Source organism: Sus scrofa, chromosome 13 (assembly GCF_000003025.6).
Source record: "Sus scrofa isolate TJ Tabasco breed Duroc chromosome 13, Sscrofa11.1, whole genome shotgun sequence".
In the NCBI taxonomy this organism is placed as follows: Eukaryota; Metazoa; Chordata; class Mammalia; order Artiodactyla; family Suidae; genus Sus; species Sus scrofa.
Window position 1 is genome coordinate 145,468,963 of NC_010455.5, and position 26,906 is coordinate 145,495,868.

The 26,906-nt window shown below is 39.2% G+C and overlaps 1 protein-coding gene across 38 annotated transcripts in view; it reads left to right on the forward strand.

Moving 5' to 3' along the window:
• ZBTB20 (zinc finger and BTB domain containing 20) overlaps positions 1 to 26,906 on the forward strand; it is an 812,500-nt gene that overhangs the window by 613,142 nt on the left and 172,452 nt on the right. For 29 of the 38 annotated variants that reach the window (XM_021071270.1, XM_021071266.1, XM_021071296.1 and 26 more), the window contains one exon: positions 12,400 to 12,439. The exons of the other annotated variants lie outside the window; for them this stretch is intronic. Coding sequence is in view for 4 of the 29 variants with exons in the window: in XM_021071280.1 (XP_020926939.1) it covers positions 12,438 to 12,439 (2 nt within the window). In the remaining 25 variants the exon portion in view is untranslated. The remainder of the gene's footprint in view (positions 1 to 12,399; positions 12,440 to 26,906) is intronic. 38 annotated transcript variants of the gene reach the window in all.

Sequence of the window (26,906 nt, forward strand, 5' to 3'; positions counted from 1 at the left end):
AGAAAAGATAGAGAGAAGTTGTTGTAGGGAGGTTGTTATGTTTATAATAACAGCCTAAGCAGGCTAGTAACCTGTCAGTGATAATGGAGACATAAAAACTCTCTAAAACATGCATTAGAGTAGAAGCTCCTTGAAAGCAACAATGGAGTCCAATTAGCAGAGTAATTAATAATAAACTTAGTAAACTCTGAAAAAACATCTGTTAAATTAATGACTGAATATCTGCCTCCATCTGTTAAATTCTGGCATGTTCTCCCTTAACTAACCAATTCTCAAGGAAACTTCTGACACTTTGTTGGGCTAAGTTACAAACACAGGTATCTCTCCAATGAAAGAGTTGAATTTTAATAAGGGCATAGACATTAATCGTTACCGATTTATTCCTTTCAATCGTCTTTCATATTCCTGTTCCTATTCCACTTAAATAATCATATTCTATTGCAGTTGGACCAATTTTGCATGAAAGTGGTGAGAAATGAGGTTAGAGAGAAAGTGAGGGATTGGGCCTCATAGGCCATGATAAGTGTTTCAAAATCCCAAGCATCAGTTGATGGGCAGGAGTCTTTGAAATCATAACCAAAATCCTATTGTAATATGACCAGATGAAGCAGTTCCATCCAAAGACTGGAGGCACAGATGAAAGAGCTTGATTTAGGATATAAATCAAATATAAAATATCCAACCAGTGTAAATAAAAACAGTATCTCATTGGACCCTCCTTTTTGCCTATTGAACCAATTTTACCAACCTCACACTCTCAGTTGGCAGCCACACGTATGAGATGCTTCGGGAGAAGTATTGAATGTGTTTTAGAATTTTCATGAGGTCTTCAGTCCAAGAGCATAGGATTTAAGACACCTCAAAGAATTTTAAATATTAGATAGGTTTTCCCTTGTACCGCCTTTCCACTTGCTAAGAATTATAGAATTCTTGGGTATTTCATAGTGTGTACATAAATCACTTTGCAAGGGAAAGAAAAGTGAAAAGTTCACACAAGATATGCATAGTCTGTGACCAAGTCCTACCAAAACGAGCCAATTTGCCACGCTTGCTTCTGAAAATGAAAGAGATCTGATAGTTTGCCTAAAATGGGACATTCAGGAGAGGCCCTTTTCTTTCCATTTATGTATAAATCTTTAAAACTTCGAAGCTATATACTAGTATAACTGAGGGAAATAGCCTAGAATTTTTCTTATCACGTACCAGAGATGACAGACTTAAAATCTGATGGCTCTTTTGATAGCTTCTGAAAGAACTAGAGCTTGTCTGGCTCCATTTGTCTGGCCAAGATGTATTTCTATGATTTTATCCGTGGCGTTTTTAGCAGAACCTTACACTTACTGTCTAAATTAATGATATTCCCTTCTTTTGCCATAACAAAAATCACGCTGCACTATATACATTATGTTAAAGATTTTTTATTTTAGCATGTGGACATATTCTGTAAAAGCTTTTTCAGTTTCATCATGTTGACAAGCTGATTCCATTAAATCACCCACCATCATCATGTTCACTTTTTCTTTTCTTTTTTGAAAAGTTAGAAAACAGCGATCATCTTAGAGTTTTCAAGACATTCATTTTGGCAAAAATAAATCTGGAAAAACATGAGCCTATTCCTTGAAATGGAAAAAGGATGGGTTGTGTCATTCTTCTCATTGGCTCTTCTCTTGAAGCTGTTAAAGATGAGGAAGGAGGCTATGGGTCTTTTTAATTTTTTCCCAGTAAAATGTGATTTAAAAAATGGTTTTCTGGATATAGCTCAAACTTCTCTGCCTCTGTATTTATTATTTCTTATTTATTATTTATAGTAGAAAGTTTAAGAAGTTGGATGAATTGCATGAAAGGGTTTAATTCAAACATTTTCGAGCATTTCTACACTGATGATAAAATGTTATTTGGTAATGTTTTAGGGTCGCACTGCTATTTGAATTAGAGCAGCTATCTCCCAGCTCTCCCACCACCATGCTTTTCTCACTAAGAAGAAAAAAAATTATCTGATCAGGCTACTGCTGAGTCATTTAAAACATTGAGTGGATGTGTGAAATGAGGGAGAAAAAAAAAGCCCAGTATGGGGTTAATTAGCTCTGTGGAGTAGTTGCTGGTGGGTCACTTCCTCAGGACCAAATCACGAAGGAGGAACCACGCATGTACAGACTTAGAAAATTAAAGGAAAGCCATGAACCCTCAGACTCTGGACACATATTGATCGCCCTTGGAGATGAGAAATACTCCCTGCCTTTTGTGCAATGAGTATTTTGGGCTTCTTCAGTCAAAGACGAGTGAACTTCTCTTGAAGTATGTGGTGCAGGCCAACTATCAGACACTGAAAATGAATCACAGTTTGAGAAGACTCTGGCAAATCTGGTGCTTTTGAAATTTTCCCTCTGCTGACCCTTTTCAAAATCACATCTTGCTCAGTTTCTTTAACTGTGCTTTATTTTCTAAGTATCATCTTGGAAACAACGTAATTTCTCCCTGAAAGTGTGGATGAATCCTTTCTATTTTCATAATTGTGTTTCCCAGGCCACCATGGGTTCTCCGCCTGCTGAGATCAGCTCAGGCAGGGATTCTCAGCCTAGCTCAGCCTAGGATTCTGCTAAGGTATTTACAGTATGATCCTTTCATGAAGTCGGGGGTAAAAGAGCAGACAGAAAATACAAGAATTCAGGTATTTATAAGTAAATTTTATCAACATGGTTTTCTGGGGCAGAAAGATTTTGTGAGAAAATCTCTTTGAGCACCTGCTCCAAAGAGCCAGGAGCCAATTGAGATTAGCCAGGAGGAAATCACCAACCAATGAGGAACATGTTAGTAAAGTTTCAGTTCAGTTTCAGTTTTTATGTTTTCTTTCTTTATGTTTCTGCCTAAATTACTGTGACATCAGTAGGAACAACACTTTATAGAAGTGTATAGACAGAAAATCCCCAAATGTTTATTATAACTTTTACACACACACACACACAATGCATGTAAATGTAAGGCGTTTTTTTTGTTTTTTTGTTTTTTGTCTTCTTTTGTGTGTGTGTGTGTGTCTTCTTAGGGCCGCACTTGTGGCATGTGGAGGTTCTCAGGCTAAGGGTCTAGTTGAAGCTGTAGCTGCTGGCCTATGCCAGAGCCACAGCAACATGGGATCTGAGCCTCGTCTGTGACTTATACCACAGCTCACGGCAACACCAGATCCTTAACCCACGGAGCGAGGCCAGGGATTGAACCCGTGTCCTCATGGATGCTAGTTGGGTTTGTTAACCGCTGAGCCACGACAGGAACTCCCTGTAAATGCAAATATTTTTATTTGCAGTTAAACTATAGGCCACATTGATTCTTGAGATGGGGAATCAGGTGACCCCTTTGGGTAGTAAAACTGAAAAATGTGAAAAGTCCAGAGAAGAATCCACCACCACCACATACACAAACATATAATCACCAACACCTCTTTCATTACCTGTGGAAAAAAACCTGAATTTGGGTTTTGTAGAGACAGTTAAGAAAATGCCAATTCCCCTAACTATTAAAGCAGTTATGTGAATAAATTTCAGACAGTTGTCAGCAAGTTGGGGTGGGGAAGATGGCGAGCTGACCGAGAGTGTCCCAGAGAGGCAGTCCCGGTCACATTTGTTTCTTTTTCTTCAACTGCCTGATGATAGGAATGTGGATGTGGAAATAGAAAAGGATGGAGGGAGGGAGGCCAGGAGTAAGTTTTATGGATTCTAACAACAACATTGTCAGCTTATTGTAGCACAGTCTTTAGAAATTTCAGTTGCTGGTTAGCTTGACACCTTTGCTGTTCAGTTCATTCCTGACATTCGAAACAGCATAAGCGACGGCTACATGTACCAACCATTATCCTCGTTAGCTTGTCAAAGCTAGCTTTAATGCTTAATGCTGTACTGATATTAAACAGAGTGTTTCTCTTGAAAGGTCTTAGACCTCTATCCTCCCAGCTCCTGATCACAGCAATAACCCACCTCCAGCAGTCATTAGTGAAGTATGGAACAATATCCGATAACAAGTCAGGTATGAAGAAATTGGCAGAGTTTATCTCTGAATTGTGTCCTTATGAAAATAATGGTTTGCAAAATAAAACTACATTTCTCTGTCTCAATCTCCGGTTTAAACTGGGTCTTTACAAGTTATGTTGGGACTGATTTCTTTTTTTTCCTAACAAAGGTTGAATAACACTCAAACGCTTTAGTAGCCAAAGTCCATCTTTAGAAATAGCTTTCTTCTATAATGTACTGCCAATTTCTTATGTGTGTGTATTTTGACCTTCCTGATGCCTCTGCTGTGGGCTGCTTGTTGATTGGTACACGTTGGTGCTTTTCTTATAAGAGTTGGGCAATAGTTCAGTGATCCAGTCCAAATCTGGGCCATAGATAGAATGGACTCATCTTCTATTTAAGAAATGTGGCAAACTGCTTTAAATGAATTTGGTTCAGACAAGGTCGTTGGAACTGTTCATCTAATCCTGTGTGCTGTATGTAATGGACACTTCTGCTGAGCTCCAAAGCTGCAAGGTAAATAGACAAGAAAGCCAGTAACTTACCACTCCCATTAGAACTTTCCCTGGGTCTGTCATTAGGTTTACGTTCCTAATCATTCAGAGCCCATTTTGGCCATTTAAAATATTTGTTCACTGGTTCTCCTGTTGTCTTTAAAGATAGCCCTGGGAATAATAATAGTGAATTCTTATATTATTTTCTGGTCTTTTTTCTAACAAAAAAAATGAATATTGAGTTTATCTGCATATTCGTAAAAGGTATGTGAAGTATCCAGCTAAATTTCTTAGATGTGAAAGAATTAATGGTTGGAATGTTTTACTGTAGCTAATCATTATGTTGAACCCATATTAGATTTAAGTACATTTTTGTTCAGCTCTACTTGAGTAATAAATATATGCTTGGCAAACTGAATCAATATATCAGCACTATTTTGAATTTAGTAACTCACAGACTTCCTGTGTTGCCTTATCCTCTTCCAGCCATAGAATGTATTTTACTCAGCTGCATTGTGATTCTGGGGAGTCTACATGTTATAGGGTTTTGTAGTCATATAGAACAAAACAGGACTAGAGAAGTTACTGAACTCACCCTCCTCGAATGGAGGCAAAGCAGCATTTCTCCCATCTAAAATAGATGAGGATCTTTCCTATTTGTAAATAGCTGTGAAGATTTCATAACTGCTCTTAGCAATCTATTTGATTATTTACCACTAGTACATTTAGGATGTTCATCCTAAAGTCTTAACCTAAATTCTTCATGGGACAGTTTAATATCCTTTTGCCTCAGGCCAAAAATGCCTATCGTTATCCTCTTTATAACAGCTCTTCTTATAGTCAGAAAATTATGAAGATACACCTCAGTTCTTCCTTTCCGAAGCAAAATTATTCCAGTTTTTTAAACGTGTATTTTTGTTTTTTATAGCTCTTTTTGTACAAGAGTGGCAAAGGGAACTATTTTAAAAAGTTCTGTCATACATGATGCTTCTGAGAAAGGCACTGCATATTTTAATTTCACTGTGCTGATGTGGAAATAGCCACCGCTTTTTCATTATATGCTGATGGATAGAGCATTTGTGTTCATTTAACCTTGAGGTTGAAACTTGTTCCCAAAAAAGTAACTGACTCATAGCATTGGCTAGACCCAAGAATAAAGTGCATCAGTTTTCCTAATCTTAAAGCTCATCTTGCCCCTACTCCTAAAATGCACTAAAATTAACTTTCCCTTGACCTCTCTCTGGTGCTATTCTTTTACTGATTTAACAACTTTTTCTATCATCTTTGTCTCCTAAAATAGATGGACAGCATTTATTCAGCAAACACTAGAGTGTCATGCTGAGTTTAGGACACTGTGCTAGTCTTTGGGAGATACTAGCGCGAACTGTTAGCAAAGGCTCAGGGACAAAGATGTCCTGGGCGTGTTCAGGGAGAGCAAATAGCCTGTCACAGTATGTAAGGAAGCAGTGGTGGGAGAAAAACAAGAGAAGTGGATTGGGGCCAGATGAAAGATGTTGAATTGCTCTTTAGCAAAAAGCTGGTGGTTACAAGGACAAAAGTAGCATTTTCCAATCTACATTATGGAAAGCTCTTATCAAGTCTTTAATATACAGACTATGCCCCCATTGTCTTCTTGGTTTACAACAGATTATCACGTGAAGTACCTACTTAATTTGTATCTTTTGATATAAATTTTGTGTCATATTTTCCCCTTTGTATTAAATAAAATTCAAGGGAACCATTTCAGTAAAGACAACCTTCTGTTCACACTGATCTGATGTTTCTTTCTCCTGCTGTGCCCATATTTATTCCAAAGCTCTCTGTACCACTAACATGTTACTTTCTGTGTTTATATACTGAGGAGTCCTGAGATGAGCTTGCCCTATTATAGGAACAATTTTTTTTTTTTTGCTTTGTTTTTTAGGGCCACACCTGAGGCATATGGAAGTTCCCGGGCTAGAGGTCAAATTGGAGCTACAAGCTGCCAGGCTACACCCCAGCCACAGCTGGGATCCAAACTGCATCTGCAGCCTACACCACAACTCAACACAATGCTGGATCCTTAACTCACTGAGCAAGGCCAGGGAGCAAACCCACATCCTCATGAGTACTAGTTGGGTTTGTAACCCACAGAGCCACAACGGGAACTCCCAGGCACTTTTATTGTACAAAATGTCATTAATGGTAGTCTATGAGCAGCATTATAACCAAGTGTTTCTACTTGATTGGACCACATGATAATAATGCTGGACCTTTTCATGGCAGACCTTTAGCATCCCCTAAAGGATATCAATGTACTATAATAAAAGGTCCTGGCCCCCCAGTCCATTTGGAACCCATAAAGCTATAACTTCAGGACTTTGAAATATGGAAAAAGTTGCTTGGAATCAGACTGTAGAGAGTTCCTAAATGTCATCATGCCGTAGAGTTAGGTCTGTTTTAGAAACTGTAAGAAATCATGCTGAACATACTAAATAAATTTGGCCCCTGACACTACCTCTCACCCTGCCCTGCCGCCCATCTCAGCCCTACTGCTTTTACTTCATTCTAGTTTCTCAGGCTCAGGATTTGTATGGGTGGGTGGAGTGTCAAGTTGTATCTCAGCAATGTCTCAGGCTCAGAAACAGTCCCAGATCTAATTGCTGAACTTTTTATTGGCCATTATTTCATTATCTAAATTTTTAATGGTAGACATTATTCAGAATTATCATAGCATATTAAGGAAAGTTAAAGCATCACCATGATCTCCCTATCATTCTTCTCAAGATGGTCTTGAAAAGCAGATGCCAAGATATGTGTAATAATTTGTGGCATTTAAAGGCAGGTTTCCTTAAGACTGACCACAGGAATGAAAATTTGCAGGAGACCCCAAAGTCTCCAGTGGGAAATTGCATGTGCTCTGTGTGCGCATCTGAATAACCCTTCCATCTGACTTTAACTTGTAAACCTTTTGCCAGAAAGAAAATAGAGAATTAAAAACCTCCAAATTCAGGGTGCATGAAATGTCATTAAATCTAGCATAAAATTTCTTGAATCTGTCAGATAAAGGAAATCATGTATCCAGAGTGAAGATGGAATATCAATTGACAGGAACCCATGAAGCTGGCACTTATTCTGAGAGACATATGAATCTAAAAATCCAATAGTGCCTCATCCTTTGAAAACACTGGAAGCCAGGAAGGTATTAGGAAAATCAGTAAGGTAAAAATCTTCATCCTACTATTTGGGATGATTCCCACATAAGAATTAATTAACGCAATACTTCTAGAACACTAAAAGGATGGTAAAATGTATCTCTAACCTTAGAAAACAAAGATATAAACCCAGCTAACTGCTAGAGAGAATAGTTTAAAAAAAAATTGGAAGGATCAAAGGCATGTCTAGGAGGTCATTTCTGTCCTGTTGTCATACCATTTACCCTCTTCAGACAGAAGGATAAGTGTTGAACTTCGTTTGGATTTCTCGGCTCTGTCATCAGTGCTGTGACATATTCTAATTTTCTGATTCATTTGTGGTGAATAAGCTCTCCCTTTTCTATTCACAATGCTAAAAGTAACCAGTTTTTGAGAATGAGTTATGATTACTTATTTACCGTTTTTTTATTGCACTATTATTTTCCCTTTGCAAAGTTTCTCTCTTTATCAGCCAGTGTGTCTCCTAGGTGCAGAAAAGTCCTTGGACAGTCCCATTGCCTAAGCTCAGAGTTGGTCAAGTGCAATGAGAGACTGACAACCCAGATTCCTTTTTTAACCCAGCCAGATATCTCAGCTGGCAAGTGGCTCAGCTTCCGTACCATAAAATGGGTATAATAATAGCTTTCCCTCACCACCGTGAAAGATTTAGAATGCAAATCAAGCCAATCCCATCTCCTTCCAAGGGAGAACCTTAAACTAGCCTGCAAGATCCTGAATGAGCCCAGACTTCAAGGGGAAACCTGAAGTGGGAGATACCTCAAGGTACTGGAATTAGCAGTGACAGATATGTAAACTTTGGGATGGTACAGACTTACTCGGATCTTAGCAGCTGCCTGATTTAGGGTAAGTTTCCTAATTTCTCAAGTCTCTCTTTCTTCTCTGATAAAATGGTAGGAACTGTACTCTGGTAGTCACAAATGATATACTATTAGTGATGCTTTTCAGACTTCCATGGAGGTGACCCTCATGTTAGGGTGAGCACCCAGCACTCAGGTGCTGGGACATCACCTGCAACAGGCCACCCCAAATAAGGCTTTTCAGTGAGGTCTCGGCTTTCACCCTAAAAATGCGTACACTCCTCGCATTCTACTCCTCAACGCAGCCTTGTTTGTTTCACTAAACTGGAAGTTCTTTGAGGACAAGAACAGGATCTGTCCCTGTTTTCTATAATGTCTAAGAACCAGTTACTGGATAAATGAGTACATGTACAAATGAGTTTAAATTACTTAGCCACAAGGACAGCTGACCCTCTAGAGAGACAGCCGTGTCTTTATTTATCTTGTGGCTTTGCATACACTGTTCCACATCCCTGGGTGTACCCATATTCAAATTTGGAAAGCATTTAGCGAGGATGCCTGAAACTACAGAAGGTACTCTCGGTAGATAGTAACTCTTTATCATTTCAGTGCTCTCTGCTCCTCTACCTCACTGTTCCTAAGGCTCTATGGACTTTTTAAAAAGGAAGTTATTAAGGACTAGGGAAGTCAGAGTCTGGAAGTTCTGTAAAGCAGTCTGTGTGTCTCTAGCCATGCACACTCACCCATGATGAGCTCCATTTTCCAGACATTTCATTTACTCCTGGCTTTAACTTTGTTAAAACATCCTAGAAGTGATGAGCAGGGGCCTGAAAGAGCATTTTCTCCCCTCTCCAAGGGCAACGAACCTGGAATTCTTGGAAAACCTTCATGGAGTCTGGGAGATGCTTGAAACTTGGTGTTTTTGAGGAATTTCTGGGAGGAGAGAGTCTGGTAGGGGTCTGTATCACCTCAAAATGTTGGAAACCATTGTCCTAGAACATTACATACATGGAAATCAGGATGGACTGATCTTCAAGTTACAGTTAATAATACTTTGAGTTTCTTGGAGATTGATACTCTGTAATAATTTCTAGTCAGGAATCACAAAACTAAAATTAGACTTCACTGTAAGTTAGCCCTTCTCCCCTTCTCTATAGTATTTGTTTCCCCCACCATATTTTAAGGTCCTGATTCATTTGGGCTTTGCCGTTCTTCATTCTTTGCTAGATATTTGTGCTTTGAACCCAGCATGCTTAATGCAAATGTTTCTAATCTTATGCAAAACTATCATGGATAGTTCTTTGCATTTCAGATGAAAACAATTTACAGACATATAAGGTGAATATCACTTACACAGAAAGGGCACATATCAATAAAATAACAATTTGAACAGAACAAAAATAAACCCATGTAGATTAATAGATATTTTCAAAATTGCATAGCAGATTGTAATTCAATCAAGAAACAGGGGCCTTCTGACGTTTATGAACGTTTATAAATTGTGTAAGAACTCTAAGATTAAATTTTTAGCCTTAATATTAAATTTGGGATAGATATTATTGTTTTTCATTAATATCTAAAGACAATAATTATATCCAATAAAATCTTCAATTTTACTTGGCTTTAATTTGTCTTAGACTGTGACATACACACTGTGATTTTTCTCTCCATCTTGGATTCCTGTCATTGACAGCCTGTATGTCATTTGACATCCCGGAAAGATAGCTTTTCATTCCAGACCTTGGATGTATTAGTCAATCTGTGTACAATTTACATTGATCTCTTTTGATCACATCAAAAATTTAATTTTGACTGATTAACTTTTATGAAATACTCCTTGAAATTTAGAAGAAAAAGTTATATGCTTAGCTGTAAGAACATAAATACCAAGTATAGTTTTAAAAGAGCATTAATTATTATTGAGATTTACTGGGTTTATCACATGCAACAGAATAGTAAGTGAGCATATTTCATAGATAACCACTAATCGTATTTGTCTCCATTACCTCCAAGTTTGGAAAGAAAGCAAGCTCAAAAAAAGTTGGTTGAGGGAAGGAAAAAAAGAAGGAAGGTGGGAAAGAGGGAAGGAAGGAAGGGAAAGAAGGAAGAAAAAAGATTTTAAAAGATGCACTAGTGCAATAGTCCAGGATCCTAGTCAGTAGAAGAAACTTGAATGTAACAAAACTTAGAGCTTTAAAGTCTTTGAAGCTATTTAAAGTCTTTGAAGCTAGTTGGTCTTTTTTTTTTAATATATCTATGTATTTCAAGTTTGTGTTTACTGTCAATGAATCACATAATTTAATTATCTTACTTAAAATTTTCATTGAGCTTACTTAAATTTTATGAAACAGTTTAAAAGCATTGGAGATTTCCCAGCCTCTCCTGTGTTAGCATACATTATGCTCCAGGCTGCAGATTTTCATCTTAACTTTTTTGTCCCAAAAAGGAAATGCCATCCTTCACTCTTGCATGTTCATGGAATAGGGCTTCCCTTTGTCCACAAAGAAAAATCTGTTTCTTTGAAGGAATCTCTGTGGTGGTGCATTTCTCCAGAAAACTTGCTGAGAAGTGAAGTTTCTAATTGACAGTTTTTTGCTTTAGTCTTATTCTGTGCTGAGTTATTTAATCAGATCCTTCTACTTGATCTCTTTTAATATGGTTTGTTTTGCCTATTTCTGGAGGCCTTAGGTGAAGTGGTTAAAATCATGGTGTAGGAGGAGTTCCCTTGTGGCATAATGTGTTAAGGATCTGGCATTGTCACTGCAGCAGCTCAGGTCACTGCTATGACTTGAGTTCATCCCTAGCCCAGGAATTTCCACATGCCATGAGCATAGCCAAAAAAAAAAAAAAAAAAAAAAAAATCATGGTGTCAGAGAGACAAGAATTCAATCATCATATATTATGTCCTTGATATAGTTTAGTGGAGTTGGGGGAGGGAAGACCTGCTTTGTCTTCTCAGCATCCTTGTTTGCTTTATTAATTACTCTTGGATCTTCCACTACTTCATTTTACTCTTCTATAAGAAAAGCTATCAAAACAATGGCAAGTAGGCCTGTTCCATAATTGTTTTATTTGGTTTGTGTATTGAAGATTACAAAGGCAAATTATCAGACTTGAAAATATAAGAATGAGAAACCATTAAGGCGAACTCCCCCTAAACCTGAAGTTTTCATCATTAGCAATGTGTGAGGGGACAGATGCTTTCATCTGAAATCATGTGGTCAGAGGGGATCTTCCGGAGGCTGGTGAGACAAGGTAGACAGGCCATAGCAGTCCTCAGCTAACTGGTGACAGTGCATGGACGTTTTGAATTTGTCCAAAGGATCTTCGGGGCATTAAACATACCAAATCTTCCTTGAAAAGGACTACAGTTATCAGAGTTGGACTCATCTTTGTCAAAATTAGCTAAGATCTGTCACATACTACATAGCAAAACTTTTACCTATTCTTGTCAATGTTGCCCAATAGATATTTATGCAACGATAGAAATGTTCTATCTGTGAGGCCATCACTAGCCACAGGTGGCTGTGGAGCACTGGGAGCATGACCAGTAGACTGAGGAACTAAGCATTTCATTTTTTATTATGTTTTAAGTATTTTAAAGTTAAATAGCTGCATGTGACTAGTGACTATGGTTTTGAACAGCACAGCTCTAGAAAATGTTTGTATGATTCAGATCGGGATGGAGTTGACAAAGAAGGAGGTTGGCACTCCTCTGTATTGATAAGAAAGCAGGAGGCCATACCTTTGGAAATTTTATGAGGCTAAATCTCCTTTTTATTGGGTTACAGGTATCAAAATGTACGCCTACTGTTCATCCTTTAGGAGCAACTGGTCCTATCTAGTCTTAAATTTTCTTTCCTTCTCCCCACAATTGGGTTTATTTTTAATTCCTTGTTTCATCCTTGATTTTCAGGTCCTTGACCATCAGTCTGTGGCCTGCCCCTTCTGTTTATGTAAGTAAACATGGTTTCTTTACTTTTGGAAAAAAAAAGGTGTGAGATTTGGGAAATTTGGATCTTTATTGGCATGTTTTCCAGTTGACTTTGTTGTGGTTTGCTGTGCTCCTTCAGTGTGTATTAGCTTCTTTCGTGTTTGGAGTTGGCGTTTGCTGTTGGTGGTAGTGCTGTTGATGGTTCCCATAATGTGGGGGCTGAAAAGACCAGCAGCCCAAGCCACTGGCCTTTATAAAGACAGCCTTTGACTTGGCCACAGCTGCTGTTCGCAAAAGTCACTCACTGCTCTTCTAAACTACAGCTTACATTCTTCAGCCAGATACCAGCAACAGTTGGGCTTTTGCTGCGCTGTCATTCAATGGGCAATTATTTATTCTTGTTATACACCCACCCCTAGGTCCAATAGTTTTGATTTCAACTTCTACATCAAAGCTTTCATTTTTTTGACAAAATGTCTAATACCTTTTACAGAAGGTACAGGACTGAAATATAGAACTTCATCCATTTAGGCTAAAATTGTTCATGAAATTGTAAAGTCCAGAGGAAAAAAGGGGTGAGAAATCTAGTACTACATGTGCCAGGAGGTTAATAGAAGGTATCATTCTCTTTTTTAGAAAAAATGGAAAGTCATTTGGGAAAGGAACAACAACAACAACAAAAAAAACTTGATTACAGATGAAAAGAGAGCACATTTATTATTTAAAACCCAAACTATGCTGCACTGAGTGGGTTTGGATAAATTTTATGTTGAGCTGCCTGAAAGAGATCCTGGGGCAATGAACCCAAATAAAGTCACTACATGAGACACCACCCAGTAGATGCTACAGTAGTGGCAGTCACCTCAGGTGATTAGTAATTATCAGCATCCTTCCAGCTGCTTCTCACTGTCCCTTATTCACAACATTCTATCCTATTTAACTGATTCCTTCTCCCCCCAAGATATTCCTTGTGTTGCATTCTTTTGCACAAAAAGGGGGTTCCCATGGCTCTTTTGCTTGTGTATGGTTTCCACTCGCATTTCTGGAATCTAGTTGCAAATATATTTAGAGGAGCAGAACCCTCCAAAGGATGCTAAGGCTAAAGTCTAAAGTGACAGTTATTTGACAGAGAAAGGAGATTGATTAAACTCCCTGAAGACTGGTGCTGTGTGTAATGCATTTATACAGCAGGGGTGGGTCCTCTCTGCCCCTGACAAGTCTTGTTATTCCTCATTCTCGGTGTTGATAGAGTGGGTCTGTCAGGGCTTTGGAGGGTGTTGGTGTGCAGACTTGTGGTTACAGCTTTATGTCTCCACATCCCTCCTCCAGTTACCTAGCACTGCATATTTCTAGTCCTCTGACTGGCAAATCATTTTTGTTACAGTTCTTTTGTGTAAAAACAGTTCACATAATAGCTCTGTGTTAGACAAGGATTAATCCTCACATCACTGGGGATGAGTCAGCACCGTGCACTCCTGCCCGCGCGGCTCGGCTGTTATGACGTCAGCACTGGAGGGCAAGCCTCAGACATCAGCAGAGCAGGGGACTGGAGACCTAGGTCACAGATTAGAAATCGAGGGGGGACCTTTGAGATAAAAAATGTAATTGAAAGGCTCTCTCTGGCTCATAGGAAAATGTGAAACTGATTCTATGCTACATCAACCGTCAATCCACAGCTGCTAGAGAGATCCAAGTTTTTAACCAGAGATGAGCGAATGGACTTGTAGCCCATTTGAGTACCCGCTAACCTTTGCCCACCCTCCTGGCCAGGCTTCATGTTTGCTTAGATTGTTCCAGATCCTGGGGCTGCCTTTATTTCAAGGGTGACAGGGCCTGTGACAGTCCTGCTGTCCTCAAGTGCCCCACAGACACTTGAGGCTCTGACGAGGTGCTTCAGGTCCGGGGAGGGGAGAAGAAAAGTTCTATGGGGAGAGATCAAAGCATTATCTCCCCGGTGCTTCTGGCTCCTAGCGCTTCTTCAGTCGCCTCCTCTAGACAGGTGCGGCATTCTGCCTTTCCACCTTTTCTCCTCGGCACTGCATTCAGTCCAAAGTTCCAATCTGGATTCGACGCAGATCTCAATAGGCGCTGATAGCTTCCAGGTGTTCCTCCTAAAGTTTTTCATCCCATTCCTCTTTAGCAGAGGTAGAGAGTAGCTCTCCATCACCTGCCATGCTGCCTCAAAGCTGGTAGCACCGACTCACCCTATTTGAGAAACCAGGTTCTCTCTACAGCCGATTCAGATTCATTTTCAGAACAATACCTTTCTGTATTGAAAACTAAATGTTGAAAAGGCTGAAAATTCACTGCCTCGGTGACATTCCCTGTTCCCTGTGTGTGGTTTCCACTCGCATATTCCTCCATCGTTCCCTCTATCCCTCACTCTTTCTTTTACCCTGTGATGACCATCAAAGGTGCCTTACTGCCAGGGTTTTCTGCCTTCATTAAATTGCTAGTAGATTCCTACCCGGCTTATAGAAGCTAATACTGCAGCTTGGCTTAGTTTTGATTAATTATCTCATGCAGCCCTTTATTCAGTTTTCAGTCAACAAACATTTATGGAAAGCTAGTCATTATGCTTGGTTCTTGGAACACAAGATAAATAAGAACTACTCTCCGTTTTTAAGAAGCTTTCAGTCCAATAGGGGGATACATAGTAAATAAAGGCCATCCCACTTGAGAGGCACTGGAATGGAGGCACAAGCCAGAAGTAGCGAGGGGAACAAGAAAGGAATACCCACCTTCATGCAGGCGGTGCCCAAACTGGGCCTAAAACTCTCAAGAATGAATTGTAGTTTGCCAGATGGATGTGGGGGCGAGGAAAGAAAAGGGGGATCATAAGCAGGAAAAAAGCCAGAGCATTTACAAACTGAGGAGGTCAGCAGTCAGAGCTCCAGATCATGGCTGGAGCTTGGTGATTGAAAAGGAAGCCCAAGGGACAAGGATGGAACATGGGCAGGAGGCAGATCAAGGAGAACCTTGTACTGTGTGCCGTGCAAAGGGGTTTGGACTTGAAGTTACAGGCTTGGGGGGCTTTGAAGAATTTTATGTAGTTTATGTTTTCGAAAAAGAGCACTCTGGTGATGGTAGAGAAGGCTGACTCAGAAAGGGGGGACCAGGTCAAAGGTGAAAACTGAGGGTCTGAACTGTACAATGGGGGAGGAGAGGAGAGGGAGGCGATTGATAGTGCCGACATAGACCTAATGCCAGCCTGACTGGGCCGCTTGCGTAATCCTTGCCTTCTAGGATAAAGGCATATGTGTTGTGTGGGGACAGACCTCAGGCCAAAATACACTTTTATGGGACCTTCACTAGAGACCTCAATTTGAGTCTGACTTATTGGTCTCCAGAGATGTGTCTCCTTGTCCATGGGAGACTTGAAAGAGCGGCAGGCAGAGAAGGAGAGCACATTGATGGTGTCCTGCTTTTCTCTTTTTTCACCTGAAAATGAAACCATGTCTTAATAATGTCCCCCTAAAGTCAATCAGTGCCCCAGTTTCCTATCATTTTCCCATTGCTACCCTTTGCTGAGAAGTTCCAAGCCACTGAGCTGAATTGCAATTTATGCAGAGCTGGGTGTTGAAACAATTCAGAATGTTTGTTCCTTCTTTCGGAATTAGAGTTCACCATAAGTGTGCTTTTCTCTTGTTCACTTTGGGCTGCCAGGACAATTTAAAGGGCATTTTCAACAGCTTATGTTTCATGTACCGTGTTCCCTTTTGCAAACAGGAGGATATGTGTGGGTGTGTTTAAGTCTTCTCTGTATTACTTTCTGGAGAAAGGTTTGAGAAGATGAACAAGATAAGGAGTAGGGGCCTATTGAAAGCCCAGGTCCCCTCAGTGACCTGAGTGCAGAACGTAGGCTAGTGATCAGATGGTCAATTATGTGTTTGTCAAAACACAGTGGGCTGCATTCCAGACTGCCAGCTTTGGAGGCCCAACTTCTGCCAACCAAATGTCATCTGGGAACATGCAACACTGGGCACTGTGAAGGAGTTTGAAATAGACCATGCCACAGCCAACCTACTGCCAGTCTTATAGCACCAATATGGCATGCACAGCCGGGCCCCATGTTTCAGAGCTCAGGAATTCACTGTACTAAATTCAAGAGGTCAGATGGGTTCATGTTTTCAAAGCCTATGTTCTCTGCTTTGAACATTGTGACTTGCTCCTCAGCGATTTCCAAGTGATTTTTTTCCAGTCACATCTCTGAGGAAACCACTCTTTTGTGATGGTTATGAGAGCCTTGTAAATGTCCCAGAGGAGAGAGAAAAAATAAACTTGCTCTGACAATGACTGTGATTCTGACAGAGGGATTCCAACTCTTAGGAAATTACATTAAAGGTGCATAGCTTTTAAAATATCAGGAACCACCTTGGCAACTTATAAAAAGCAGAAGGGCTTTGCCTATTTTATAAAGTGATTTGCATATACCTGCATAAATAATGTCCCCACCTGTACTTTTATGCATTTAGGTTGAATAAATTAAATTCAGTGATCTTTAAAACATTCACTGTCGTTCATTGCTCAGATAGCATTTTCAGGACCCTTCCTCCTCATTCTTTTCCTTTAGTAGTAGTGGCTATTTTTTTCAATCTTTTGACTAATTCAGAGAATCAAAACACTCTGCAGACCAGTCTACCACAGCCAGGAGCCTTACGTCCCTCTGCTTGCATTTCTTCTAGCTTTTCTACCTATTAGACCATGCTTTCCGTATGCTTTTTGTAAGGGAAATGGAGGAGTATATTACTAAAATGAAAACACAGCGCATGATAGTATTGAGCTCTACTACCTATATGTATTCCTGACCTGCACTGATATACATCTCAGGGACACACTCACATTGCCCTTTATTTCATCAGCCACTGCCATCACCCCTTCAGGAACCATCCATCCACTAAGCCATATCAATTATAACTTGGTCCTTCAAATAAAAGCCTGATTAGTAAGTCAGCCTTAAGCATAGTCATCCTATAAGTTTTATTAAGCTCTTACTATATACAAAGAATTGTGGTTAGTGAAGAGTTAAAACATAAATCTAGGACACTTCCCTTGCTTACACTTAAGAAACTTAAAATTGAGTTAGAAAAAGAAGCCATACTGTTGAGTGTTCTATATGTATATAAGATAATTCCAAAAGGAATGATACAGTCCAATAAGTACTATAGGATTTCATTCATGAAAGAGAACCTTGAGGGCTGGAAAATTTGATGTAAACTGCTGTTTCACTAGGTCTTGAAAAATGGCTAGAAGGTAAAAAAAGATGAAGAGTAAAATAATGAATATCCCAAGCAAAACATAAACCTAAGTGTGGAAATCTTTAAAGGGGTACAATAAATAGTACTGTTTTTCTCCATTCAAATTCTAAACCCATTGAAAAATAAGACAAGAGAACTGACAGCTGAGGAACCAAAATTCTTACCAAAGGCTGGGTGGAAAGATAACTTAGTAGGAGAGGTTAAATGGGCTCGCTGACTCCCTTCCTTCCAAGGGAAAATTTGAATCTTCATAAGAACAACACTTCTCAAGTCACTAGCTCCCACTAGTCTAAGTAGTAAAGAAAGGAGAAAGACTAAATTCCTGCACTTAGAAATTTTGAGAGATGGGTTCCACGTAAATGAGAGACACAGAACAAGGGCTGCCTTAACAACAGGATGTGATTCTCCTCTATGGAGAAGTGTAAGGAATGAGGCAAGAGGCAAGGTGTGTTTAGAAAACTTCCTTAAATCCTAAGATCCACAGGCTGGGAAACAAGAGGAAGAAGTTCCCATTGAATGAGATGACAATGGGAACCAGAGCCAAGAAGCCAAATAAGGCTCTCATCTGCCTAAGGGGACATACCTGAGGCTGAAATCAATGGTCATGGAATTATATTAGAGATCTAAACTGAGGATTCTTTTGCACACTCTCAAAGTTACCAGAATCACAATCCCAGAAACAATCAAGAAATGAAGATAATAGACTGAAACCTACTTGAGAAAAAAATACCAAAACCCTTATTTTTAGTTAAATTAGTAGTAATAAGAAGAAATAACATTTGATGAGTGTTTGCCTTTCTTGATGTACCAGACAAAATACTTTTAATGGCTATCAGATTTAATCTTTTAAACTACTCTTATTACGTAATGGTGTTATCATCCTAATTTTGAAGACCAAATGGAGATTTAACATGTTTGAGTAATTTTTCCAGGAATGCCAAGGAAGTGATAGAGATAGAACTCAAATCCAAGACTATCTGTCTTAAAAGCCTCGGCCAAATTTCATTAAACACAGAATAGACATCTACTAAATGCTGAAGATAAAAAATAGTGAGCAAAACAGACATGGTCTCTGCTCTACAAAAGTTTATAGTCTAGAGGATGGAAGACAGATATTAATTAAATGGTCACTCAAACAAACTTAACAATTACAAACTCTGATTACTGTTGTGAAATAAAAGTACTGGCTTCTCTAAGAGCAAATATAAGAGGGAGATATAGGTGACTCTGAAAGTACAGGAGAAGCTTCCCTGAGGAAGTGACATTGAGCAGACATCTGAATATGAAAAATAAGAAGTGAGATTAGGTGGTGGATGATGTTTCCAGGCTGAGGAAACAGCATGTATGAAGGCCCTGAATATAGCTAAATAGAATGAGGTGAAAGGCACTACAGGTTGAGGTTGAAGAGATAATACAGGACTGGATGATGTCGGGATCTTATAGGCTGTGCCAAGGACTTGCCTCAGGGAAATAGGAAAGCAAACCTAAGACTGAAAGTGGCATGATCAATTTATTTTATTTTTTATTTTATTTTATTTTTTGCTTTTTAGGTCCACTCTTGCAGCATATGGAAGTTCCCAGGCTAGGGGTAGAATCAGAGCTGCAGCTGCCAGCCTACACCACGCCACAATAGCACAGGACCCAAGCAGCATCTGCAGCTCATGGCCACACCAGATCCTTAACCCACTCAGCAAGGTCCGGGATCAATCCTGCATCCTCATGGAGACTAGTCGGGTTCATTACTGCTGAGCCACAACAGAAATTCTGACTTGACCAATTTTATATTCTGAAAAGATCATGCTACTCTTGTACATTTATCCCAGGCAGACAGAAACACACAAAAACCAAAGTTCATGGCAGTTTTATTCATAATAACCAAAAACTAGAAACAACCCAACTATCCTTCAATGAGTGAATGGTTAAACTGTAGTACAGCAATACCATGGAATACTGCTTGGCACTCAAAGTAATGAACTCTTGATATGTACAACAAGTTGGATTAATAACAAAGGTATTACACTGAGTAAAAAAGCCAATCTCAAGATTACATGCTTAATTATTTCATTTATATAGAATTATTGAAATGACAAAATGATAGAGAACAGATTGATGGTTATAAGAGAATAGGGAGTGGGGAAGAGAGAGTTAACTGTGCCTATAAAAGGGTAGCCCAAGATATTCTTATGATGTAACGCTTCTGTATCTTGACTTTGGTGGTGACCATATAAATTTATACATAACAGCACAAAAGCATGAAACTAAATACACACACGTACATGAGTGCATGTAAAAACGAGTGAAATCTGAGTAAAATGGATGACTTGTACCAATGTCAGTTTCCTGATTGGGACATTATACCATACTTATGTAAGTTATTATACTGGGCCAAACTGGGTGTCTTTCTGTATTAAATATTACAATTGCATGATAAACAGTAATAATCTCGAAATTAAAAGTTTAGAAAAAAGATCAAGCCAGTTTTATTGTAAACAGAAGGAGCAAAAGTATGGAGGCTACTATAGTAGAACAGACAAGACATAAATTAGGGTAGTGACAATGGGAAGGAAAGAAAAATGGATGGAACTGAGATAATTCAGAAGTAAAATATACAGGATTTTCTTACGGATTGAATGTGGGAGATGAAGGAGAAAGAGGTGGCAACTATAACACTGGTTCCGTTTTTATGCTTATAAAACAATATGGAGGATGGTGCCACTCATGGTTGTATGAAACAACAGCAGAGAACTAGGGTAGAGGGAAGATTATAAGATCTGTTTTTGAGATGTCTAGTGTGAGATGTTTTTGATAAAGATAAGTGAGCACACTAAGTAGGCAGATGACTATATACAACTGGAATTCAGAAGTAAAGTGAAGGCAAATGAAGCTGTTGGCATGGATGATAGTTTTTGCCTCGAGACGGGGTTAGAATGAGAAGAAGACCCAAACTGGGACTTGAAAAACTCTTAATATTTAATCAGCTGGTAGAGAAAAGTGAGGCTGTGAGTATCTGCAGAAAGAACAGCTAGGAGGTCACAGGAAAATTAGAAAACCTTGGCACAGAAGCCAAGAGAAGAAAGCATTTCAAAGAGAGTGATCAGTAGTGACCACTGAGAAGTCAAATAAGTTAAGGACTGAAAAATATGTAATTTAATATATTAGTCTAGAGGTTATCGTTGACCTTAACAAAAGGTGGTTTGTTCAAGAGGTAGAAGCAGTAACCTGTTCATAATGGAGTAAGAAGAGAGTAAGAAGTGAAGAAACAGAGACAGCAAATGTGGATAAGTCTTAGAAGTTTTACTGTAAAGAAAAAGAAAATGAGCCAGTATAATATCTTAAGAATGGGGGCGTGAGGTCAAAAGTTTTGGGAAAAAGTGGAAACACTGGCATTCTTAAATGCTTGAGGAGGATACAGTAGAGAGGGGCAAGAGAAGAGGGTCGGGTGATTGGTGGTGAAAGATTCCTGATAAGGACAGAGACATGGAACCCTGAGCACAAATGGAAGGATAGAAGGAAGGACGTCTCTTCTATAATTACAAGAAAGTAGAAAGAAAAGCAGTGATCAGTGTGAGCCACGTGTAGCTTTGTTACTGAGGGGTTTGAGAGGTTTTCCAAATGATGGCTTCTAGGGTGCAAGATCCTGCTAAGAATAAGTAAGGAGGAGATTTGAAAAAAGTAGAGGTTTAAAATAGTTCTTGGAACAAATAGGATGGTAGGTGAACCAGAAAAACAGTAGGATCCTCCTCAGCAGTGTGGAAGGTCTAGGTGAGTCTGGTGAGTTAATTTGGTACCTGTCTATCTTATGTGATTTTCTCCAGCAGGTCAGTGACCAAGGTGGAAACTCAGAGGAGATGTGCATCTGAGTTCAAATTAGGGTGGATTTTTACTTAATGTCTATAAAAAGATATTAGGTTTTTAGCTTCTTTTTGGTTCTATTGGCAGCCAGAATGAAAAGGCAGTAAAAGGGCTCAATTCAATTTCTTAAGCATCTGGTGAGCACCTACCTTGAACCAGGCACTGTGTTTCGAAACAGAGGGGCGGGTGGGGGTGAGTGATTGGGGGGAACAGTCTAGCAAAGTTTCAAATCTTCCATCTAATCCAAAAGGCCAGGAATAGGTGATTAGATAACCTTTGCCAAAAGTTACGGAAACTCATGTCCTTACTTTTCCTTCCTCTGCCTGCTCCTTCCTCCCATCCTGATTACCCAGTTATTTTCTTTCTTTCTCACACAATATCTGCTGTCTGCCTTATTGACAAGCTTCTAATATTCATCATGCATATATGAGTGACAGTTCTGATTTCTCCCATCATCATTTTGCTAAACTATGATCATCTAGGAACAATTAGATCATCTACTTGAAGTGTGAAATTGGTACCACATGAATTTTCTTTACATTATAAGAGCTTCTATCTATACAAAAGGCTATTTATTTAGAAGAGGGATGGATAGAGGAAGAGAGGGTAGGTTAGAGAAAAGAAAGAAAGCAAAGAAGAAGATCCTATGTAGCAGCTCACCCTTGTTATTCAAGGGAATTCCCACTTGAATAGATGGGCCTCCATTCCTAATGGTGGCCTATACCGCCAGCCTCCAAAACAGCTTCCAAACCTGGAGACATTCCACAGAACTATAGATTAGCTAAATTCCAGCTTCTGGAAATGTAAGACAAGACAGAAAGAAGACCTAAAGAATATGGAAATTCCTAATCTCCAACAGCAGTAGAATTCCTCACTCAGATTTATTCTAATTGTTATAAAATGGTGGCTTACAAAGAGGTGTGGCAATGACAGCTTCCCTTTATTTGAACACATTCCATTCTGCTAGATTGCCTTTAGGAAATGACATTAGGGCCATTCGACTTAAACTAAATTGCACATACATCTGGGGTAAAATTTGGCAGCTGTTGAGCAAAGCAGCTGTATTTTTTTTTTTAATATTTACTTCTTTCATGATTCTATAATTCACTCTTATTGTAAAATATTAAGAAAGTATAGAATATGGAGAAAACATTCATAATCCCACTAAACAGAAAAAAAGCTTTTATTAACAGTTTTTTAGATCACCTTGTATCTTTTCTCTGAATTTTAACTTAATTGAGCATACATTGTATGTATAGGATTTTTCTTATTTTTTTTACTAAATATTATACAAGTGCTTCCCAGCTTATTACATACTCTCTATATATGCCACCATATATTTGAATAATTTTCTATTATATAAAACCCCCAGAACTTTCTTAACTATGTCCTAGATGTAGATATTTGAGTTATTTTCCAGTATTTGAGCTTGTATACTGTCAAGTCTTTTAAGATAAGAACTGAATTAACAAACTTAGAGGAAACTTGAGGCAGGCGATGATGCCACCCATCAAAAGAATGGCTAGGCAACAGATTTCCCATTGATGCTCAGTATAGTGTCCATGAGGATGCAGTTTTGATCCCTGGCTTCACTCAGTGGGTTAAGGATCCAGCAAACTGTAGCATCATCACAGATGCAACTCAGATCCATTATAGCCATGGCTCTGGTGTAGGCCAGCAGCTGCAGCTCTGATTCAGCCCCTAGCCGAGGAGCTTCCATATGTTGCAGATGTAGCCATAAGAAGAAAAAAAGAGAGAGAATGGCCAGCAGTAATATCACCCTATTGAGAGAGTTACTAATTGCTAATTACTATGAAACGCATCTTTGAACTTTTAAGTAATTATTGCAGGGTTTATCTAAGCTTTTCCCCTTAAAGTTCTTTTTTTTTTTTTTTTTTGGCTTTTTCCAGGACACACCTGCAGCATATGCAGGTTCCCAGGCTAGGGGTCCAATCGGAGCTGTAGCTGCCAGCCTGCGCCAGAGCCACAGCAATGTCAGATCCGAGCTGCACCTGCAACCTACACCACAGCTCGCAGCAACGCCAGTTCCTTAACCCACTGAGCAAGGCCAGGGATCAAACCAGCAACCTCATGGTTCATGGTCGGATTCGTTAACCACTGAGCCACGACGGGAACTCCTAAAGTTAAAATTCTAATTTTTACTTCTAAAAAGTATACTTTTAGTTTTGTTTGAATTTGTTACATGATGATGAAGAAGAAAAAAATCTATTCAAAATTTCACCGCTCAGAGATAACTACTGGTAACATTTTGGGAAATGTATTTCCAAACATATCTATTTATCTGTTTCTTTGTCTTTGTCTTTCTCTTTCCAAAATAAGAGGAAAATCTACTTACTGTTTTGTTATCTGCTATAATGTTATTATAGTGTATTTCATATTAATAAATATAGATCTACCTTATCTTTTTGACAGCTACCTTGTATGGCAGTATATGGGTAATTTATTGAATAAGTCACTTACTGATGGACATTTAGGATATTTGGAAATTTTTTCTTACTAAGCAATCCTGCAATAACTATCTCTATACGTATATGCATTTTTTTAGAAAATCCATTTGTGTGATTATTTCCTTAGGATAAATTGCTCAGGGTGGAACTGACAAAGCAAAATTTATCTACTGCTAAACTGACCTCCTATAAAGTTGTATCACTATATATATCCCACCAGCAAAGACAGAGTCTGCCCATTTCTCTGCATCTTCACTAATCCTGTAATTGTCAACTGTACTTTTTGCCATCTAAGTGAGTATTTTCATATTAGAGGTACAAGATGCTTTTTCCAAGCATATAACCAAACCTGAAAACTTAAGGAAAAATATATTAAGAGTTCCTTTTGTGGCTCAATGGGTTCAGAACCCAACTAGTATCCATGGGGATGAGGGTTCAATCCCTGGCTTCACTCAGTGGGTTAAGGATCTGGTGTTGCTATGGCTGTGGCATAGGCCAGTGGCTACGGCTCCAATCACCCCCTAGCCTGGGAACTTCCATATGCTGCAGGCGCAGCCCTAAAAAGAAAAAAAAAAAGAAAGAAAAAGAAAAATATATTAAATTTTATTCCATGAAAAAAAAAAATCACTATGATAGAAAGTGTTTTTTTAGAAAACTGGAGAAAATAGTGTGATGTATCCCTAATATTTTAAGAATAGATATAAATCAACAATGAAAAGATAAACACAGTAAAAATCGGAGAGGGCTCACAAGCAGCCTAATAAGTGTTCAGTTGTTTAGTCTGATTCATCGTTGCAAAGGCAATGCTCCCTGAAGTCCTGCGAGATCACCTCCAGCACTGCTTCCTGTGCTCTGCCAGCAGCCCCCACCCTCACCGCCCTCCCAGGGAAAGCTGGGGGAATAAAAGCACCACTCAGGGACCTGCAGAGTCTCTGGATGAGAGAGGGACAGTTAGTACTTCCCCTGGTTACATACATTTATGCTTATTTGACATCACCATCCCCCAAAGGGGCAGGCTAAATGTTCACTCACATGAATGTGAAAATGATCATCTGAGCTCCTGCCATCAGACTCCAGAATCAGTAAATTATTGGGAAGGGAAAAATACACACTGGCAACATTGCCTGATCCATGTCTCCAGGGCAGAATTGACACTATTCTTCCACCAGATGTAGATAGAGATTTCTGGATGTTCTCATAAATAAAGTGCTAGAGGCCATGTCATCAATGTCCTCCACCTTTTCCTCTCTCTCTGACTCCCATGTGTATTACTACATACTTAATGAAATGGAATATTTTTCAGCAACTTCAGGGAAAGTGAAAGATGCGAGAGGGGTGAAAATGCCACAGCTCAGACAGACCAACAGAGCGTCTTCCCTGGGTTTTGAGATTGGGAACATCAGGTTCTCAGAGTGTGTACCCCACTTCTCTCAGAGGGGCAAGAGTTTTGAAATGCTGTTTTGCAGCCTGAGTGGTAATAGGAACATTCCTGCAGCATAAAAAGTTCATTTGCAGATGATAAGGAATGGCATGTGCCCATTCTTTCTTTCTCCTTCCCTTAACAGAAAACCATGTACATGAAAGTCCTATGCGGTGCCTTAAATCCTCAGGCAGTGTCCAGAAAGGAAGCAGAAGAGAGGCAACAGTGTTAAAGATTGTACAGAAGCCCCTTTCAGCCAACCACACGCTAAGGCTAGTGGTAGGAGCCAGGCCTAGTAAATGACTCCTCTACCTGATCAGTGAAACTCCCCAGGAAGTGAAAGTACACATGACTCCAAGCTAGGTTTCAGTGATGCCCTGGAGCAGCTAGAGGCCACGGTGCCATCCTGCCAGCTCATGTAGCAAGTGCTCAGTGCACTAAATGTCTGACTTTCTTAATGATGCCCTTAGAAAACTTCAGTATTACACCTCTGCCTCTATAACATAGCCTATATATATACTCAGAGGCTACTTGGGGACCCAAAAATGATGATGTGTGTTGAGTGTTATTAATTAATACTGAGTCTTACTCATGTTCTTTCTCACCCTTTTCTTCCCCAAATGTGGCTGCCAATTCAAAGCTGGGCAGGGGTGTGCATATAGGGTATACATTATATATGTACAGTACAGATGCAACCTACTTATTCAAAGAGTCTTCTGCTCTCCTATACAAAAGGTCTTTGCAGTGCTAAAATTAAAGGGGGTTTTCTTGCATTAGATTCTTCTTTTATCCACTCTTTCTCTAGTATCTTTGTTATTACTCATTCCTTCTAATGTGGGATTATTGAAGACAAATCAGGCAAACCTACCTTATTCCGGAGAATCATTTCCAGATATTTATTTAGAATGGGCCACCTAATCTCTTACACTTTGTTAGGCTAAAACTGACTCCACCTTTACTTCCTCCTTGTGAATTCCTAGGCTCTTGGAACATGGAAAGTAATTATCACCTCCAATTTAAAATTAACTCTATATTTTAGGTGAGAGAAATACATGTCTAATGACAGAATTTGAGTAAAAGGTACACCTAAATCATTTAACAGTTTTCTTCAATCTGGTCCTTTACAAGCTAGTCAAGCATGCATAAGTAACAGGAGATCTCCATTTAGAATCATTTTCTGGGGTTTTCCCCTGCTCTTTCTATCATCATCATATTTGAATAATGTCTACTACATTGGTTCTTCACCAATGGGTTCCACACTCTCTTCTATCAGTTTTATAATAGCACTTTTCAGTGAAGGTTAGGAAGAATCTTAATACTGTTTAGCTGTCCCAAAATGCATGAAGTTTTTGGAGACAAGGTGTGTCTATCTATCTATAAAGATTCAATTTTTTGATCATCTTATTATCACCGTCATTAACATCACTCATCTAGAATTGGTGCAGAGGTCAGCTACCTCACAGCAGGCTGTGTGTTCACCACTCCACCCCA